Here is a 22,241-nt window from a genome sequence, read left to right as displayed (position 1 = left end):
ATAATCATGAGGCGGAGAAAATGTAAAAAGGAATATGGTTCTCTGGGCATTTTACTTTTAATTTGGCAGTAAATATTCATCAGCTAATTATAGTAGCCTGAAATTACATACTGCCACCCCGAGATTTAAACCATGATTGAAGTAGAACACCAGATTTAAGCAACTATAGTTTTATGCTCTACCAAATGTGAAACATCATATATACGTTAATGTAAGGAAGCAAGATGGTAACTCTTAGCTTGATGTGGTCAAACGCTTAAACCGATGCCACCATGGTTAACTAGAAAAAAGTACACTAAATTAAAAAAAGGTCAATAACTTTAATCAAATACATAATCACGTTAAAAAAATTACATTTCAATTCACGTACAATACTAACAAGAAATTGAAACGACATATTAAGGCTTCATAAATAATAATTAACTGTCTACTAAAACAAATCAATATACTTAAAAAATAGAGTGAAATCGCAAAAACATACTTGTTGATTTGCGTGGAAACGCAAAAAATACTCATTATTAATGCTTTTTTGTACCCGTGCCAGCTTGTCCTTTCGTTCCAAGTGAGAACATTTCCACATCTTTGCAGATGTAATTGAATACCATTTCACTAGTTTTCACCAATTTCTTGTAAGCGTTGCATATTGATCTCTCCAAGGTAAAAATATGTAGATTTACCCATAGTATCTTACTCGGATTTTCTCCCAATTTACGTAGGTGAGAAATTAATGGTTGAAAATCGCCAAACTTAGCGCATCTAAGGTATAAGTGGTTCGATGATTCTCCTTTTGAAGGTAGGGAGGCTATAAGGATTTTTCCTATTTGATTAAAACCAATTTTTAGTGCTCTTCCAGTCAAAACTCTCCGAAATTTTTCTGAAAAGATGATATACCTACACAAGATTATGCATAGAAAAAACTTCATGTTACAAATACACGAAATATTAATATAAAGATTTTTGGAATTAGACTTGTTTCTGTTGAACCCGAGCTCGGGTTTACCTTTTGCAAAAGGTTATCCCTAGTTTTGTAACTTTTTAAAGTCTTCAAAAATTTTATTGAGCAAGAGTGAGAGAGGGAAAAGGAATAATTTATCAGCTAGAGAGCGGACACCGCCGCTATCGCCCTCTGCGAGAAAACGTTATGCCGGACGGTATAAGAAACGAGAAAGTACGGAACGTTAAAGATCTCTTAAAAAGGCGACTCCATCACTGCTGAAGGCACTGGGAATGAAACATGATCCATAATCAGCAATAAAAACCCTACACAGTGAAAATGTTAACTCTGTTGGTAATACAATGAAAGTGTACGGCAAAGGTAAAAGTTTAGTTTTCCCTAATGCCAGATAACTCTTAGGATTTCAGGAATAAAAATAAAAATATCCCTTTATGCTATTGTGAAGAATGACACCGCTCCTTGAAAAACGGCTTCGAGGAACCTCAAGAAAGTCTAACGTGCATCCCGCGCTGGCTTACATTTCTTTAAGTAAAATATAAATATGTAATATTATCTCTACGTACTAATAATATGAACAGATCAGAAAAATATAATACTGTTAAAAGGATATACCGTCAACGAGGGACAGAGAAAGTTGCATAATGACTGTTTTCATTCTCACTTGAACCGACAGATGACATGAAGACTACTGCACAGGAAATAATAGCCCTCTTTCGGACATTCTTCCTATCCAATGGCTCATACGCCATTGGAAGGGGTATCGATTCAATACAAATATACGATTGCATTGCACTTCGCACAAAAATCGTCTCTGAGTGAGTCCAGGTAGTCTTACTTTTGAATAAACCGTCAGAAATAAAATTTACCTTCAACAATATAGTTCGAAGAGCGCTGAAAAAATTGAAAACTGGCGCTTGTTACATTTTAGTTTCTTAATTGACATCTTAGAAGACCTTCATTACTAGCGATGGCATTTGAAAGTGACTTTTGATGATGATAACAAATTTATTCTTAAAACAGCTGCTTAGCTGAGTTAAAAAAATGTAACCACCACATATGACTCATTTGTCCGTTCGCGGCACCGTGAATTGCGACGCCAAATAAAAAAATGCGGTTTGATCTTTGAAGACCAGTTTTTTCACCATCAAAATACATACTTCACTAACATTGGCCGCTTCAACGGTTTTTCCAGCAATTACTAAAAACACACGCAATGAAAATTCTAAAAAAATGTACACCCACTGCGTTTCTTTTTCACGGTGAAAGGATATTAATACTAGATTATTTCACTGTAGAGAGGCTAAATTAAGAGCGCTATCGCCACACAAAATAACTTGAGAAAACTATTTTGCGAGGATTTTAACACAGTCTTGCCATCCAATGAATCCACATCGAGGTCATGCGATCAATATTTTCTTTGCAGTGCATGAGAAACATTATTTGTTCATCGCAAACTTCACTCTCGGTGAGTATAATATTTTCTTTGTCTTCATCTTTCTTGAATTTCCCCGCGTAGGCTATAGCTGTTACGCGACAGCTTTCATGGACAATCCCGTCATATGTTTTTGTTTGAGAGGACTGTGCTGACAGCTTTATGAAACGGAGGTGGCATGTTTCTCCTGAATAATGCACACTTGGTAAAATTTTTTACGGGAATATCGATACAACGCAACCACAATTATACTGCTGTGGAGATTGCCGAGGTTGATTTAAGAACGAGAATATAATGTTCGAAGATGCAGCCGGCATCACTGCGGTCGTTGAAATTAGCGTCGAACAGCAACAACCGAAGTTAAGAAAACACAAAAATTGTGGAAAACTTCGTCTTACAACTGTGGAATTTTTCGCCATATTAATGATTCCTTTCCATGCGTATGGAACGCACCAGTTAACATAGGAGTGATCTGAAAAAAGGTATCCACATCTAACGGAAGCGATCGTATAAACAAATACTTTAGTCCTCGTCATATCCATATCAAACGACTATGGAGATCTTCGTTATAATCATTTTGCCCTTTAGTGTGCTTAACGCACCAAAAGACTAACGAGTGATATCAAAATAGGTATCCATGACTAACCGAGGCTATTTTTATCCCTCACACACTCACTACTCTTCGCTAAGCATATGGAAGATAATATCCAATAACCATATGCGCCGAAGATGTTATTTATTTTACAATAAACTTCAGTTCACTGACAGAAAGTGCCGAATAAAAACATTTGGGAGCCTGTTGTTAGACGAAACACCGGGCCCCGCGATGATGATCAACGGTGAGGCATTGTGACATGGTGGACCTCTATTGGCGCCTCTGGAGCCAATCAGCCCATAGGAAACTGTCTGTTTCGCCGTATTGGTTATCCATCACTCCTACCAGACATATCACTAACATAATAACAGTATCTCGGACTAATCGAGGTAAACATAAAAACACACGCACACATGCGCCACTGGAATGGTTTCACAGGCCCCTGGACCGCCCTGCCACTTGACCCGAGGTCGTCTTCTCTACGCTCAGCGGCCTCCTCTTCCACGTATCCTTCCTCACCAGCTCCCTGGCCCAGGCCACATACTGCTCCACGCGGTGAATGACCGGGTCCACCTTTTGCTGCAGCCATTCCTCGGCCGCCGAGCGGCTCACGTACTGCGACAGTATCCTCCCTGTCTCCACCCGATACCTCTTGAGCTCCCGCTCCAGCGCCACCTCCCTCTGCAGCGCCTTGCTGACTCTCCAGGGACTGGAGAAACCCCTTCTCGCGTGCCACTCCGTGAGCCAGCCGACCCTCTCCGCAGTATCCTCCGCCAAGGAGGCTTCGGCCATCAAGACCGGCCACCTCCTGATCGCTTCCAAGGCGTTGGCTCCGGGGAAAGCACAGCCTTCCAAAGCGGTCGCCCAGTAGTTCTCGTCCGCGTAGAAGGCCTTCGGGGTCATCCTACCGACACCATCCGGACAGGACAGCAGCCTGGTCCAGGAGTCCAGGGTGGATTGGCGGAGGACTGGTGCGGATCCGGGTGGGGGTTTAGATAAAAGGAGGAGGTTTAAGAGTAAGGACGGGACGGAAACGGGGAGAAGTTCGCAGAGTACGGCGAAGTGGTCGTATCGAGACCACCCCGTCAGGACGAACCCCCTCAAAGTGTCCGGAGACTTGAGCAGGCGGGAACGTCCGAGTCTCCTGAGCAGGGCAGTCCAGGACAGCGTGCCGGTCACCCTGCGGCCGAGGTCGGGTAGGTACGCATCCTCCTTGTGGGCACCCTTGAATGCCCCGGCCGCCCAAAGGTGGTGAAAGGGAGCGTAGGCCCTCCAGAGCCTCGGCGGGACGAGCGAGGAGGTGTCCTCGGCGTAGGACCAGACCATCACCTCGACGACGTCTTCACCGAGGCCGGAGGATCTCAAGGCTCCGGCCGGGGCCCTCCGGAGCATATCGTCCCATATGATGGGCGACACTTTGGAGGAGGTCTCCTCCTTGACGAAGGCGGCGACGCGCTTCACGTGTTCGGCGAAGACGTAGAGCTTCTCGTCCATGGCGGCCCAGGCCGCCCAACCAGAGGGCACCTCCCCGCTCCTCAGCGTCTCTCGAACACGGCTCTCGCAGCGGGTACACTCAGCCAGGTGGAACACCTCGTCACAGCCGATGTGAAGCCAACGGACTGAGGGGTGGAGCGCCAGCACCTATGAGGAGAAGAAGTTTCCGAAGAAGTTAGCCGACAGTTACATTACAAGGTAAAAAATACTACACTCCATTAGGCCAGGTTACACGATGAAAAAACGTGCGATTTACAATGACATCATTCAAATTTGCTATGATTGCTTTTGGGAAAGTGAACAACTCAGTGGCCACGTAAATGCTGTTGTAAGTAATACATGAAGTTTCGTAAAACCAATGAACGTGAAATAACCGGAACCAATGACCGAATTGTTAATCTTTAAAAAGAATTCGGCAGATGGATCCGGTTACAATGAATTAACACGAGTTAAAGGAGTAAATACATGAACACGGGAATGAACACGAAAAGATATCAAGTATCCACCCAACCTGTGCGAATGCATGATCAGGAAGCAGAATCTCTCCTAATCTTAGCCCATATTCCTTGGTCTTTTATATTCCTTCCTATAGACCAAATTTGATAATCAACACATTTACTCGTACAAACCTCAAGGTCCCAGAGACCTAAAAATAAACAGCAAATCGTAGCAAGCTACTATACTATACCAATGAAAAATATTTTTGAGGTGATTTCGCTCTTTTTTAAGCACTCATCAAGAGGAAGGATACTTGATATTTCTTTGATTTCCATTCTACTTGAAGATCAAGATTGATTGACGTTGAAAAAAGTAACTTTTATTCCGTGGCTAGCAAAATTATGAATTAATTTTGCTAATGAAAATTATGAAAAATTGGACCAATGACTTGTAATGACGTAGATCTGTGAATGATATTTATTAAATACAAGTAATTTCATAAAAGCAAAGAATGTATGTATACAATTTTATAAAGCCCTTGGTAAGGAAAACAGAAAAATATTTACTAAAGGCATAAATATAAAGTTTATATCAATAGCTTTGAAGTTACCAGGGATATATCTAATAATAAAAAATGATCGATATTAATCAAAACCGATTTTTATTCTAAATCACTGAAAACAATCACTTGAAAGCCCATTATTAGCCTATAAATCGGAGTAAATCTGTAGCTCATTTTCAGTGGCAGACGACACTCCGATTATTCTCAGCTTTCGCCAGCCGTCGTGCAAATGAAGGAAGGAAATATTATGAAATTGGCGAGGTAAGGGTGAACGAAATCAATCAAGGTTTCAATCATGTACTCTCAACAGAAACGGAAGTAAAACTCAGTTCCCGGAGAGAGAATTTCTCCGTTTGATTTACTTAAGATATTAATGGATATTAAGTAACTGAAATAATTAGGAATTTCGAATGAGGAACTGTAACCTATTGCAGGGAAAATTTTAGATTAAGCGAAAATTTCAATTAGAATACTTTTTGCCTGATGTTCAAGATATTTTGAGATTGCATAATTATTAGTACATGTATTAGGGAAATAGACTACAGAATCGATAGATTGAACGTATGGTTTTTCGCCCATACAAATGGAATGGACTATTGTGTACCCCTTTATGCGCACCTGTCTGATAATCTCCTGAACCAAAGCGAATGAATCAGGATTCGAAGGACAAATTTCCTGTGGGAAGGCTTCCAGTTCCCTCAGCTTCTTGAATTCCGGAAGTTTAAGGGCAAATTCCAAGTGCCCGAACGTCTGCACCAACGGGATGACTTCCAAGCCGACCCTTGCCGCTTCTGCGAGGAGCTCGCGTATCTGTGGGAGCAAAATGAAAGGAAAATGCATGGATTAAGCGCAGAAAATATTTATCCCAATAAAAAATTCTTCCATTTTTATCGGGAGAACATATTTCGAGTAGTTTTAATCTAATGAAAAAGGGAAAACTTTTCTTCTCTTATGTTCAAGTGATTTTCAAGAGTATTTTCCAGATACTTTAAAACTATAAATGCATTCCAGCATTTGAAAATATCTTCTGCGTTTATGCCAACATGAAATAATCTTCAATTTATTTTTGGCTTCAAGTTAACAGCTTGTTTGCATGTATCTGAAGGATATACCTGATTTTTTGAAATGTTTTGAACTAAAAAAAAATATCTATCACATTTTGTTATCATTAATATCCATACCATTGTCATTTGCAATTTCCTGGAATTATTAGCGTCCAACCCCGTATTCACAGTGAAATAAAATTGAAACCGCTCACAGCATCCTGTAGGCCATGGGTAAACTAAATTTGAACAATGATCAAGCGTAAAACGTCTTGAGCCGTAAAGATGATATGCTATTTTAAAATTCTAAAACGATGTGAAATATGAAAGGCACCGCGTCAGATCCATGCGTAAGAGTTCCAAATTATTTGACAATACATTTATTGATATTTTTTATCTATTCATATCTAAAGATATACTTGAAATGTTGAAGGAATTTCGTAAAAAGGCATAAAGAGTTTAGTAAAATTAGGATGAAAGCAGAAGTCACTTAGGAATTCCTTATTTATATACCGCTGCAGTTCGGTAAGTATAGAACGTAATAAAATAGCATAAAATTATTAGTTTTTGATTAAAATATATGGAATGACTGAATAATTATATTAATATCCAATAATTATTGATATAATAGCCATAAAGTTACCAATAATATTTATTTCATCTATGGGTTTCATACCAAGTATTTTAACGATAAATTTTGGAGTAATACTAAACGCAATACTAACAAAATATACTGTTACTCTCAGTTCCAAAATAAATAAGCAAATAATCACTTCATATCCAAGTAATTTGTAAGCAAATACAATACTGTCTAAATCTACAGCTTTTGGGGGACCCGAAATCTAATTATGACGTACTAACATATATATGGTTGTATTTAAAACGACTGATTAAGAACTCGCTTAAAAAATCAGAAAACAATTTATACCAGCATTATAAATCAGTTATTAAGGGGCATATCTATTTCATAGACTTCAAACACACTTTTCCTTCAAACACATTTTTCCTTTGTACTAGGGATGAGTCGATTTCAAATGTCGACTCTAGATTCCACTGATTTACTGGTTCGGAACAGGAATTGAGAATCGATCGCCTGAAGTCGATTCTCGATTCCAAGAAGATAATTATTTTGAAAATTGACTATAAAATTGGGGAATAAAGGCCACCTCACACCTGAGCCATTGTGCATTGTACATTATTACATTTTATTCATAAACGATTTATGTCTGAAACAGTTAAAGTGTTTATTATTTGATTTCAGCTGAGGACAGAGGCGTAACTATGGGGGGAGGAGGGGATAGATCCCCCCAAAGCCTCAGGCAAATAAAAAAATTATTTAAAACTATTGTCTAGTTTTGACACGTAATAGCCGCATCTGCTTAAAATTAAATTTTAAGTGTCAAGATGTTGTAAAATGTATTTCCAGGCATGTCATTTTTCAAACATTTTCCCAGTTTTCCCAAATATTCCTCCCGTTACCTAAGGGGGGTATCCTTCCTGTGCTCTTTCATCCCTCCTCAGCAAATTCCTAGCTACGCCACTCGCTGAGAATATATCTATTTAATTCACTATTTAAAAAAACTACTTTAAACTATTTAAAAAAATATACTTTCTGGTCCACTCTAATGTCTTTGTAAGTTTATTCCATTCAATTCTTAAATATATATCTCAACTCCTTGCTACAGAGATCTTCATACAAATCAATATCATACCTTTTTGTATGAATCATAATTGGTGGAATTGGAATCGAAAAAAGTGGATCGACCCATCCCTACTTTATACCATATGCAACACCTTGCCGTGAAAAGATACACCCATATTAGGAAACCACCGACAATTGATTCAATTAACAACTTATTCCATCTTTTATTTGGTAGAACACGTTTATTTATGAACTGCTGTCGCCGCAAAAAAGGCAGAACGCTGAACTTTAGAGTTTGCGTTTATATGAAATTCTACGGAAGCTCCATATAAGTTGGTGATATACCGTTTTACTCCTCGTTTATTTGGCTAGAACATTAAATCACTAAACATTGTTTAAACGTAAACGTTTAGCTGATATGGTCGAAAGAAGAAGAAGAACACGCGAAAAACAAGGAGAACGGCGTATTATGGTATTATATTTTGCAGGTGAAAGCGCGCCTACCTCTGCCTCGGTGTACGCGTCCTCGGAGGATACGTTGGCCAGTACGCCGTGGAATGGGAAAGCATCTTCGTATTCGATGAGGAGTGCGTTCGCGCCGGCCGCAGCCATGAGTGGGAAGAGGGCTCGGAGGTAACTCAGCTTTGGTGGAGCACCCTGAAAAAAATATGATACAATTGGCATAACTATTGACATTTTCAAAAACAATGAAATAGGAAATTACTTACCTTGGAAAAAATATTCCTACTCTTGCCGAGAGGAGAAATATTAATGACCTTGTCCTATAAAAAAATTTATTAAATAGTCATATGAACTCACCTGAGATTTTTAATGCTAATTAGCTTCCATGTACCTCATCACGTATGTTGTGTTTCAAATAAGTTTTCTATGTATTAATTTTGCGTTTAATAACCCTGTTTCAAGAATACAGAGGTTGGAAAATGGTATTAAAGACATTGATTTCTCTCATTCAATTACAAAATGTGAGAAAATTATTTTTTTAAACATTTTGAAATCATTTATATGATATTTTGTGCTATTACTACTTTTATACTGTTGCTGATCCTTATTTATACTCGTCCAGTTGGACTGCTTTTTTACTCCTTAAAGAACTAAGCTATATAAAAAGTGGGTCCAGTGCCCGTAAATAAAGACTATATACCTATCTATCTTTAGCAGTAATAAAAATAGTAACAAAAGTAATAAAAAAATTACTGTCGTGGATTCTTTGGTACTTAAAAAAATGATAAATTAACAGCTAAAAATACATATTAGCATGGTCAACAAATAAAAAATACAACTCAAAGGTCCTGAATAAATGTGTACATAGTATTGCATAGAGTGAATGAGAATGAGTACATAATATCAAATAATAGAATACAATCCAAAAGAACCATAAAGACCTCCTCGGTATACTTAAATGAATAAAAAGAATCTCATAGCGAATTTGCTTTCTGACGACATCTGCTAACAAATTTAATAGAATAAAGAGATTATTTTCCTACCCGAAAGACTTCCGCTTATCACTACAGACGTCTCCATGATGACTCAGGGTGGTATCCAACGCATATCTGCCGAGCTTAGTGCCGACATTTATTTTAAATTTTCCGTAAGCCTATAAATAATGAAAATGATGGAGTTTTCTATAGTAATAATTTTGAGAACCAATAAAGTTATTATTATGTTCTTCTTTCTCTGAATGAAAAGATGCTGATCTTACAAAATGATTTATAGAGATATGTTTTTGAATCATAAAAATGCCATACCATGTCAACGCGACAAGTACGTTGGAGTATTAAACCATTGAATGTGACATAAGCCAGTTTTACACGTCATCATGCACATTACGAGTCCCAGGATACTTTATAGTGGGATAACTTAATAGTGTTTAGCAAAGTAGAAACAAAACTTTAATTAACAAGTATAATACCAATCTTATTAATTAAAATACACAAAAAAATGCTTGGTTTAGTGCACCTACTCCCAGATGATGTCTACAGTTGACTAATGACGTTATTTTTCACAGATGCTGAGCAAGGTTCCCGTCCTCGCCTACAACCATTTCAAACAGTGGCTAGCAACTAAATGTCTCATCAAGCACAAGTTTCATGACCGCTCGTAACCGTCTTGGAAGGATAAAATTAAAATGGCTCTACCAGCTTATCAACCGGCTGGTTTACCACAGAAAAATTGAACTCTATTAATTAAAAATTGAACTCTATTTCCTCAAGCTACTGAGGTTGTAAATATCGATATTTTCTTACTACTGGCCGATGATATCATCGTTGGTGAATTTCAGGCGAGATAAAATTGTTCAGAGGGGAAAATACTTATTGGAACTCTCATCAAAGAGCTCTTGCGCGGTTGGTAAACATACGATGGCCTTTTCACGAAAAGCATCATGGCCACATTACGTACCAGATACTCCGTGTGGCGGGAGAATACGGTGGCTTAAACACTACAATTTTCCTTCACAATAAGAGTAGGAAAATGAACTGGAACTCAAGGGAAATCTTCGGGAATTTGATGCTTGTACTTAGAAAACTCAATGGTTGCTCGAGAAAAATAGATGTGATTATGTAAGGGAAACCTCAACAATGTGAAGAATTTTTTATCAGTACAACAAAAGACTACGCTCAAGTGATATTTACCTCGTATTTTACTATCCAGCATGATAAAAAATTGCGCTCTAATAAATGCCCTAAACACATTACACGTTTTTAATAATGGCGTATTAGTGATATCACTTTGACCCCAAATTAAGATCGTTCACTATTTTTTATTCCGTAGAAATTTTCTATCACTTCTCTAACAAAGGATGATGGGTAAACATAAGTTCATATTTGAAAAATTTCAACTTTCAAAATGACCACGAGTACACTTAGGTCCAATGAGATGGCGGAAAGAGTTGTCCACGAAGTCAAGACGAAGTTTATCATATAATTAGATAAACAATATTTAAATACACGAGATCTAAGACATTCATACAATAAAATCAGAAATCTTGAACCGCGAGTTACGTTTCTCCGTTCTTCTTAGTTCATCTTGTTTTGGTAGTGTAATTTAAATTGTCAATTTTCCTAAAAAAGCAAAACCATGCTAGATAAATTTATATCATAGGTACCACTTGTGTATGTGAGAACGGGGGCACATTTTTCTCGTGGTCTAAAAATTAGAAATATTTCCTTTTGTCAATCATTTAAAAAAGTTTGTATCAACAATAGGTGGATACAATTAAATGGCATAAAATCTTCTGGATAAGTTTGTTGTAAATAACCCCATTTCCAGCGCTTGTGAACTTTACGAGAGGCAAAAAATACGAGCACCAGCGGAGAGGGACAAAATAAGTTATCGGATGGTGCATACACGCATGTGGAAGCTAAGTCCATGGGAAAATATTTCCGCAGGGTCGATATTTTGCTGTCAGTGCATGCGTTACCAATTTCTAACATCTTCCCAATTCATATCGATCAAATATTTATTACGCGTAACTACAGAATGCATTAATTCTTCTCAATTAGGATATCGTCATGAGCGATCCATCATCCATAAGACTATATAAATTATTAAGATTCTGAATCAATATGGTTCCATTAAGTGGTATAACCTTTCCACAAAGAAATATGAGTGGATGCGTCAAGATGATTATGAACAATATTTCCCACACGTCAACGGCATAATCGATCATTTCTATAAAGGCGGGCAGAAAAGTATTCATCATGATCAGCGTCACATAGTGACGACCATTGATACTTCTTTCCACCTTTTTCAGTCTTATCTTCAAAATGAGATCTCTGAACAGGAGACAAAAATTTCATGGTTATTCTGTTTACAAAAAATATTCCCCCCGAGCTCCACATATCACCAAACTTAGACAATGACCCATTTAATGTAGAAATAGGAGTCATTGAGCCTGAGACAGAGACTTGATTTTCGGAAATCTTTATTTCTCGTCATAGAAAACTTAGAATTTTTCACCTATTTATATAATTCAAATGCTGTATATACACAATAAATAATAATATGGAAGAATATAATATGAACATTTCGTAATATGATAATATCGTTAGGTGTAAACAACCCAACTGCATGCGCGCGAACTTAACGAGAGGCAAAGAATGACTTGTACTAGCGATTACGGAAAAATGATTTATCTGGTGCGATAACTACGAAAGCACGCGAAATATAACAGCCAGGGGAAAAACATTTCCGCTTATAGTCGATGATTTTTTTGCAGTCGTAAATTCATTGGAATTCAATCTCTACCATCACCCCTGTTCAAATAGATAACATCGTTATTGCGGGCATCTCTCCAGCATGCACTCGAATGACAAGGCGGGTATTAGGAGGTACCGTCCCTTCTAGTCGTAAGATATTTCGAGATAAAAAAGGCTTCTCATAGTGTTGTGGGAATGAGATACAAAATCGAAGGTCTGTGGGCGTTTCTCACTTGCCTGCCGCATAGTATCATTCTCGATATCATCCTCGAGTATGGCAACAATCGTTTTCCACATGCGATGATAAGATATGTTCACGAACGTGTTTTTCGTATACCGCGCAACTTTTAAGGTGGGCTATCTAAATGCGCCCTCATTCAAGCGTACCAATGAATGCTAGATATTTAGTTTCCTCTCTACGATTTGGAACTTCTTTCTCTGAAGCGATTCAAACCTACTTACTCTTTTGAAGTTAGTTCATGAATTAATTTTGCTACTATGCACATTGATAGAGATACGTAAGGTTGAAAAAATTCTATTTGGACATAATTTTTCACCAAATCCAATTTATTTCATAGACATCAACAAAGCATCTAAACATTTAATGATAGCAACAGAATATCCTGATCTATATTAGAACCTATAAATAGTATAAGACTAGACCACATAAGTGTCAGATACCATTTTTGCACTGCTAAATCATAATTGATGCGGTACTATACTTCACTGGTAGCGGCCTTCAGTGCCTAGTATCTTTCAACCAATAACGTAATCCTAATCTACGCTATCTTTTAACGGTTTCTACTATAATTTTTTGGCCGAAATCGAAGGATTTTAATCGAAAAAAATCATGAACCATACAGTGGCTGAAGTAATATGATTCCTGAAAGCCGTCTATTTGTTGTCAATTTTATTCAGATGAATAAGACGTTTTGAAATCCTTACATCCAATATTTACCGCATTCAAATAGTACATAAAATCAATCACGAGTCATTACGGTGGGAAAAAAGCATAATCATGCATGGCATCGTAGTGATGACGACCTGTGCGCTGTCTTTTTTATCTTATCTTCAAATTAATATTTTCCAAGAGGATCCAATTCATTGGAAATTCTTATGATGAAAATATCTCTCCTTCGACCTGGATACATTGTTACAACTCGGATGACTTTTTGAACGCACAATTGAAAACGATTAACGCTGAGACATAACTTTTCCATGGAAAAAAATCTGCAAAGGTAAAAAACCTTTCTACGATGAAAACCATTGCCATACAGGTCTTCATTATTGATGGATTTATATTTTACCTTCATTAATGGAGTGAAGACTACAATTTACCTTCACCATTATACGAAAGGTTAAAATGGTCCCTTACACTTCACTCGCCATATTCCCCTTGAAAATATTGAAGCGATCACTTCGGCTGAAGAGTTGCCACAGTGCCACACCGTGCTGTGCCGGTGAATGGCTCACCGTGCTGAAGAGTTCGAATCACACCGTGCCAGCGACTTGTTCCCAACTATAAAGGCCGTTTTACACGGTACACGGAATTACGCAATCTGACGTACGTGCGAAGGCGCAATCAAAATTGCGTCGTGTAAAGCGGTGAGTTGCTAGAACTCATGCGAGAATGCGTGGATGCGAGACGGCAAAATAGCCCCTGTTCTAATTTCGTTCAGGCATTCGCGCAATTCGGCGCCATTTTAGAAATTAATGCAGCTCTAACCTGCGCAATTCCGTGCCCCGTGTAAAACGGCCTTAAGTAAGATGTATTTGAAAATGGTGTAATAGCCGAAACCGGTAATAAATGGAAACTCTGTGAATTTTGTGGAAATAACAAAGTGTATTTCATTATTAATATGGAGCCCTTCCACCACGCAATAGTTCAAGTTTCGATTTGGAACGTGATGTATACTACGTAGTTTCTACGATCAGGAACTTTCTCCCCCGCCGCTGCAGGCACTACTGAGAAATATTCCTCGGAACAACATAAAGCAAAATACTACCTCACCACATTCATATAACATCTAAAAACCAAACTGGAATAATTTACGCTACTGATTGAGTTACAAATTTAACTTCCATACTGGCTATTCCTAATGGTTAACTGTGAGGATGTGATTTTTAAACTTTCGGGATAAAAGCACTCGGTAACCAAATATTTCAAATCGAATATTTTTTGCATATTACTCAAAATTTTTTGCTAACAATTGAACGTCAAATTTTGGTCTTATATTTATCCAAGAATGCAGTTGGATAGGTATTATAGAATCCATTCATCTTTAAAAATATCGGAGATGGGACGGGAGGGCTTTAAGATGGCGACTCTCGGAGGGTAGCTTTAGAAACCGTATCTCCAAAACACTTCGAGAGGGTTGGGCCCATAGATTCCCTCTCGCTACGGCCTTGATCTTGACGAGAGACATGAAATTCGATAAGTACAAATCGGAAAAGTTGGCAGAATTTGATAACTAAACTAAAGATAAAATTTTGATAAACTTAAAGTAAATGACGAAAATATGAATGAAAACCTTTCTTTTCTTTCCTTGTCGAATTTGCATACTGCGGAAAACGAGGTATTAAAATATAATAAAAACGAAGAACGAAGCATCACAAGGAAGAGGAGGGTTTTCCAGAGATGATTTTAATTTTATTCAAAATCTGAAGTTGGACAAACTGAAAGATTCGTAATCGAGATATTCTGGTCTCAAAAACCATGCCAAATCGCCGGGAGAACAATGGTGGGTCAAAGGTGGCATGGCCTCTGTAAGATGGCTCCTTCTCAGATTAAAGCTATCGTATTTGTCGGAAACAAAAGGAGTTAAGTCAAATAAAAACAAAAAAGTACTTTAAATGCATAAAGGATATGTTACGGAGGTTCATCCGAGAAACGGAGAAAATGACAATACTCCGAAATAAGATCTGCTAGTTGTCCTTCATCTGCTGACTATTAAAAAGTTTGGTTTTCATGTTATATTGTTTTGTGATGGAACATTATATTTAAAATAAATAGAGAATGTAGGCCTCAGGGACCTAGTACTAGAGGAGGATGATGACAATAAAATAAACGAAATGGGTGAGAATCGATGAGGTCTATGAAAGAATAGGATTAGAAAGGACACTATGAATGAAACTACGCGAAAGGAAAACACGGTGAATTGGCAAATTTAGGCGCAGGAGTATGGTGGGAGACATATTGGAAGGATTATTTAATAGAAAAGTCCCCAAAGAGTGACCGAGGGACAAGTAAAGAGGAAAAATCAAGACAGATACAGCGTAGAAGCGCCACAGGGTGGTAAAAGTGCTAGCTTGAGATAGGGAGAAATGTTGGGTTTCAGTATACCAATCTTAGTACTGCTATACTATGAAAGAAAAAATAATTTCATGTAATAAACCTTTCCAGGGTTCAGTATGCGGAGTTTTTTCGGGCCATCGTGATGAGAAATTTTGATCATGCAAACAGTGGATTCGTTGCCTGCGAATGATATCGATCTCAACGCCAAAACATTTTCATGAGGAGCCAAAGCCAAAATGGAGAGGTATTTGAAGAAGATTCAGGTAAATAATGAAAGAGAAATGGGCTGAAAATCAATGATAAGAAAAGTAAAATAAATGTTTGAAAAGGAGAAAAGAGAAGAAGAAGAATATTGAACGGGCAGGCAAGTCGTCGTAAAATCCTGAGAATAAATAACTAATATCAACATCAAGCGGAGTTAATAGGTCACATTATGAGGCCTAACGGTCTGATGAATGCTATAATCAAAGGTTAACACTTTGCGTGCCATGGACGTAATATTACGTCCTGCTAATCCTTCTGAGGATTGCCATGGACGTAATATTACGTCTTTCCATTTAATTGGCTTTGTATGCGTGAAGCCGTAATATTTCGCCCGTGGTACTTTTCCAGTTTACTGCTTAGGGGTTCTGTTTTTTCAAAAATCAACTGCTCAATGGAAAAAGAGTTCACTTCATGTCTCGAGGACGAAAAGTTCTCTGTAGCTAACGGCATCCTCATCTTAGGCCATTTAGTGTGAAAATTCTTTGGGCCAATTTGGGACTATTCGTTGAGGGTGCATTGACCCTTTTTGTCATCCAGGATTTATAATGCTTTGCTTGGAACAATGCTTTTTTATGATTTACATGCTTTAAATAGTTCAAATTGAGCGTATTAAAAATTATTATGCATGTTATGGCGGTACATCATATGTTGCAACTTTTCGATTTTTCAAAAAATGTAGGTTTTCATTGTGAAATTATATATTTAAAAATTAGTAATAAATGTTATTAAATTCATTCATAAAGAAGAGCAACGTCCAATTTTATTGAAATGCACATCGATATAAATGTATTTTTGATGCTAATGTTTTAAAAATGTACGAATACAGTAAAAATGGCTGGATATTTCAGTAGGGCTTTAAATTTAGCATCCGGCACTCAAAGTGTTAAGTCGGAAACAACGGTATGAGAAGGCCTCGCAATAGTTACATTTTTTAAGTAAGAGGAGACATAAGAGATGGCATGCATAAATATGAAACCGGTTAGATTATTGGAAGTAGACTGCAACATCCACACTATCCCAGGGTTGGCGGCCTATGACATTCATGATGAGCGGAATTAAACTCGGCAAAAAGGTAAAAATAACATTTGAAACGGTTACTAGAGTAGGAGTAAATGTATACTAAACTAAATTAATGATAATAATAACCGCAAAAGATAAGTACAAAGTTATTCTTATCAAACATGAAATTTTAATACGCGCCACAGGTATGAAATTTCATACGCAACTAAGTATCTTCGGATATATCATTGGGAGACTAAAATAAGCGAAATACCATACCAATTGTAGCTTAGACCGAACATCAAACTCTTATTGTTATTGGGACGATCACCAACCGTTTCTATTTACCTTTTTATTGGGATTAATTAAGAGAAAGTTGATGTTTTGAATGAAATATTTATTTCTCTTTAGAGTTAAAGAAAAAATCATACATGCAATTTAGGGTCAAGACATGAATTGAATCGTTTATTACCGAAAATCCATACCCAGAGTTTGTAAATTTTAGGAAAATGTTTACTTACTCCTGGATTTAAGGGGTTCCGCCCCTAGACTAATAATTTGAAGCTCATTATAAAGACTTAAGAATAGTCGCATTTGTGTAGTCTCTGTGTTTAATATTGCAGGTTCTTAACGGTCTAAAAAGTGAAAATAGAAAAAAATGTCGGTCATGGGGTTTCTTCAATGAACGATTCAATTAATAAGATGATTTTTTTCCGCTTACGTTCGTGCCAAATCGAGTTATGGTGAGCTATCATAAGTTCTCATATTATCATCTCCAAAGTCGCATCGATTTAAGCCCTTTCAACTTGTGAGCGAGGTTTTTACAAAGACATATGTCAGCTCTATACGAGCGTGCAATCATTAATTATACTATCGAGGACGTAACCCAGAAAACACGTTCGTCCTTCGGCATAAAGAAACATGTGCACGTGGTACTACCTACTATCAGCTGGCAAGCAACGCTCTTGAATATGGTGGGAGGGGCTGAAGAAGATAGTAAATATTGGAGCTTTCGCAAGTCAGAGATAAGGGAGAAAGAGTCGTCCACATTCTCGTCGCGGCGGCGCGGGCGGCTAAAAAGTAATTATACTTGTCGTAGTTTCAGAATTCGCCTCACGATGGCACCATTTCCTTAGCTCGGGCGTTTCGAATTACCAAAACCACAGCAGAATTATGGAAATTCCTACCTTGTAAGTTGTTTTGTATTTATTGAGGACATTATGGGCACAAAAAGATGACCCATTCCATTGCAGCGAATTTAGCGGAAATATAGGTGCAAACTTAACAATTAATAAACAAGATTTAACAGGCTAACAAAGTTATACATAGAAATTTGAGCGCCGTTGATGCATTCATTTGAATACGCCGATCATTAAGGTCTGAAAGGCATTAAATAGGGAGAAATTATTGAAATTTCATGATTAAGAAGTAAAGCATTGATGCGCAGACCTTACCGAGAATCGTAATAAAGTATGAATTTAACGAGAAGAGCAAAAATTTAATAATTTATTCTTAATCTTCAATCGAATGTATTATTATATAATTCGATCGGGGTTTAAAGTAACGGCAATGATGAATTTAACGGGTATATCTCATAAACTCTAAGTTCCTAAACATTTGAATTTTTATGGACGCAGACGGATAATAAGGATGAATTATATTCACGCCATTTGAAATCAAAATAGTTCGAAAAAATTCTTTAACTGACATGCTTATTGGTTCGGGTTATTTATAAAACGATTTTCCACGAGGTAAGGGTATGATATGGTTTATGCAGTTATTTTCCTTGAATGACATCAACGGAATGTTGCCGCAATGCATTGCTGAATCACCAGCGCATGTCATTGATCCTTGCTATATGGTTCCGCCTTACAGGCCATCGGAGTTCAAGTCGTTGCCATGTCATGGCAAGCGCAATAGGGTATCACCTTTCACCAAAGCATCCATTGTTAATACTATCTTCTGGGTCGATTAGATTATGAAATTACTCGTCAAATACATTTGGACGGGATTTCATTTCAATGATCCACAATTTTAAATGAAAGAGAGTTAGTAAGGCAATATGAAACATAAGCGCATCAATTGCACTACTTCTTAGCAATAAAATATCTTTCATTTCACCTAAATTAATTACTTTCACAGTTAATGCTCGGCGCATTCAAACGAATGTATCTTCAGCATCCAAACTCTGTGTTTAACTTCTTTAATAGAAATTTTGTTAATACAATAAACCATATGGATTCTTGCTGTAAAGGGCAGAGTTGTGCGGAAAAATACACGAAGCATTTTGGAGACCAAAATACAGTGGCCTAATGCGTGAATATGTTGACGTAAAACACCAATTATATCGGGGAATAACGCCCCTAAATAAACACTGATTCAAGTATTTCAACCCAGAGGTTAGTTGGGTAAATGAGGATAGTGATCACACCAGACTAAAGTACGGATGTGTGAAATCCGTTCATTCAGGAGAAGGGGGGGGGGGGGTAAGTCTTTTCCTTGAGCCACCTCGCAATTCGGGGATTTCTGATATTCTTAACGCACAACATACATTTAGTGTAATACTTCCTGAAGTATTACGATGCCCAAAATGCGCGCGAACATAAAATTAAGGTGTTTGAGGAGATTTCTAAATTAATACACCACTTTAATCCACGATATAGCCGTAAGTAGTAGTAAATATAGTTGAAGATGAAAATCAGAAAATAGTTCACTAATTAATATCGAGAGCTGCGATCAATCACGTACACTCCATAGATGAAAGCTAAGAGATCAGAAGACACCTCTTGAGATAAGTCAATGCATTGTACTTTTAGTTTCTATTCATATGATATCTATTGATAATGCTCTGACCAATCAATAGAAAAAAGTATAATTTACAACCTAGACCATAAAAAGAACTGGATGTTTTTTCTCTTTATGCACACCAAGAATTTCAATTAAGAATTAGCGGGTATATAGGTAAGCTATTAAATAAACAGTTCTGGGTCTTTTACAGTGAATAGTAGATGCACGATTATAATAATCAAATATTTAAGGTGAAGGATATTTACCAGAGACTGTCGTAACCGTTTGTAAGGGGTACAAAGCAAAACATTTCGTCCGTAGTATGGGACGCTAAGCCGAGGTCCCCTGCCCTGAAGCGCATAAAATTTAGGAGCAGTCTGTGGCCGTCGCCGGGTTTTTCTCCACCATTTCTTCGCTAACATGCCCAAAGACAAAATTATGTGGTATGCAGGTGGCTCTCTCCGAATACCCAAGGGTGAAACCTAGATTTTTCTGGGGATCAGAAAGGTCTGATATGCAATCGGTTTTCTCATATTTGAGATTAAAAATAACGTGTAACAATTTATATAATACGAAATATTCTCTTTATTTTAATATGAAATTTATTAATATGAAATCAAATGATTGAGGCTCCATAATACACTATGCAAACGAGTGTAAGAATAACTGTTTTAAAAATCTTGTCCATTTTTTAAACCGGGGGAGAGGGTGTGGACGTGTCCCCGTGCCCCTACCCTAAATCCGCCTATGGAAATACCTACCAACCTGAAAATGTTTTCTCATGGTCAACGACAAGTACGCGACGGGATACCCGGCTAGACTGTTTGGTTCCCACCCCGTGGGCTCAGGTTCAAATCCCGGCGGTGGCAGAGAATTTTCATAAACCACCCGATCCCTGCTTGAATATTGTGTGGGGGACATTTCAAGCGCAACACTCCGTCCGTCGGATGGAACGTTAAACCGTGGTCCCGTTGGCGTCTTTCGTTAAGAGCAGGCTGATGCCGACGCCGGGTCTCTCTCCACCCTTCCTTTCCTACCCTTCCCCAATGGCGCAAATTACCTCAACTGTCGGTTGCCTCCTCCAAATATCATAAAATCCATATCCAATTACCATTAAAGCCATTTAGCGTACCTTCAGGTCCAGATGCACCACTCGGAGGTGTGGAGGCATGGGGTCCGTCTTCTTGTCGGGGTCCTCCTCTTCCGAAGGTCCGGCCCGTCCGCCGCCCTCCGCGCCCTCCTCGTCCTCTCCGTTACTGTTGTCGACGAGGGCCTCTGGCCTAGGGTGCGAGGGCAGGGCCCTTGGGCCGTGGGGCCCGAACGGGAAGGATGAGAGGGCCGCCATGGTGGCGAGCAGGAGGGCCACCGGCAGGAGGAGCAGTAAGAGAAGGCGCCGGGGAGGGCAGCACCAGCGGCGCCCGGACATCGCACCGCCCACGGTCATCCTCGGAGTCTTCCGCGGTCACCTGTCCTCCATCGGGCACAAGGACTACGCAAGCAACACCTCCCTGATGAGAGAGAAGAGAAAACTCGGTGAAAACACTGAAAACAAATGCAGTCCGTGGGCTTGCTTAATTAAATATGGTTGGGCAAAAAGGAATCACTCGAATGATCACATTTTTGGTCAAATCAATACATGATTTACCGAATCAATACGTGATTATCCGATGAATAATGAATACCCAAATGATGACATGAGAAATCAAATGAGTAGAATGGCTATCTAAAATAATGCCATATCAATTAGCGGCTGACAGTTCGTAACTTCACGATTGGAATCCAAAAAAGACGAAGGTAATCTGATCGGTTGTCGGAAAAATTTTGCAGACAGTGGGCGTGTTTGAAATCGTTCCAAATGCTCCTTGAATTCGTAGCCTGTTATCTGATTTCCCATATGGCTTTTCAACAAAATATGGCGCTTCGTTCGTTCCAAACAATGGATTCAATATTAAAATTTTTTGATTACTATGGTAGATATGTTATTGATTTGAGGTATAAATGCTAACTAGCCAAACAAATTCCCTAAAATTGCACCAAAAACGTAGAAATGTTCCGATATTTATTTATTCACTCATACAAATATGTTTAGTACAAAGAGCAGGAATAGGGTAGTTTCCTTCATCAAAGAAAACGAAAGGCATTGATTGCGATTCATTACCCACCATTATTGTATTCAAAATATACAAATTATTTGGATTTATAAATACCGGTTTAGACGAATGCCAATGGTCAATTTTTTCCTCATTTGAAAAAGGGCAGATTGGCGCCCATGCGATGCCACTCCACGTGACGTCACAGGGACCTAGTTTCTATACGAGTAGATAGGAGTTTTACGTCGTCTGAGATTGCCAATGCATGCATGAGGCACAGACCTCAGGGAAATATCTCTTAATAAACACCTATTAAAACTGCCTAAGGGCGGAAAGTTTCCTCCGTTTGATAGGGTATTAATAATCCTTATTTAAGCCCAGCGCTACCAGCTAGCAGGGCACTCAGCTACCTGCTAGCATCCTGCGTC

At 38.3% G+C, this 22,241-nt stretch overlaps 1 protein-coding gene across 2 annotated transcripts in view; it reads right to left on the bottom strand.

Moving 5' to 3' along the window:
* Positions 1-300: 300 nt before the first annotated feature.
* LOC124154236 (hexosaminidase D-like) overlaps positions 301-22,241 on the bottom strand; it is a 143,293-nt gene continuing 121,352 nt past the window's right edge. For both annotated transcript variants that reach the window (XM_046527833.1, XM_046527831.1), the window contains exons 2-5: positions 20,856-21,231; positions 8,666-8,818; positions 6,095-6,286; positions 301-4,623 (exon numbers count right to left, since the gene is read on the bottom strand). In XM_046527833.1, the coding sequence (XP_046383789.1) occupies positions 3,415-4,623; positions 6,095-6,286; positions 8,666-8,818; positions 20,856-21,167 (1,866 nt within the window). In that variant the 5' untranslated portion in view covers positions 21,168-21,231 and the 3' untranslated portion in view covers positions 301-3,414. The remainder of the gene's footprint in view (positions 4,624-6,094; positions 6,287-8,665; positions 8,819-20,855; positions 21,232-22,241) is intronic.

This window comes from Ischnura elegans, chromosome 2, assembly GCF_921293095.1.
Source record: "Ischnura elegans chromosome 2, ioIscEleg1.1, whole genome shotgun sequence".
NCBI lineage: Eukaryota > Metazoa > Arthropoda > Insecta > Odonata > Coenagrionidae > Ischnura > Ischnura elegans.
Note: the sequence above shows the minus strand (reverse complement) of the source record. Positions and strands in the feature narration are given on the sequence as shown.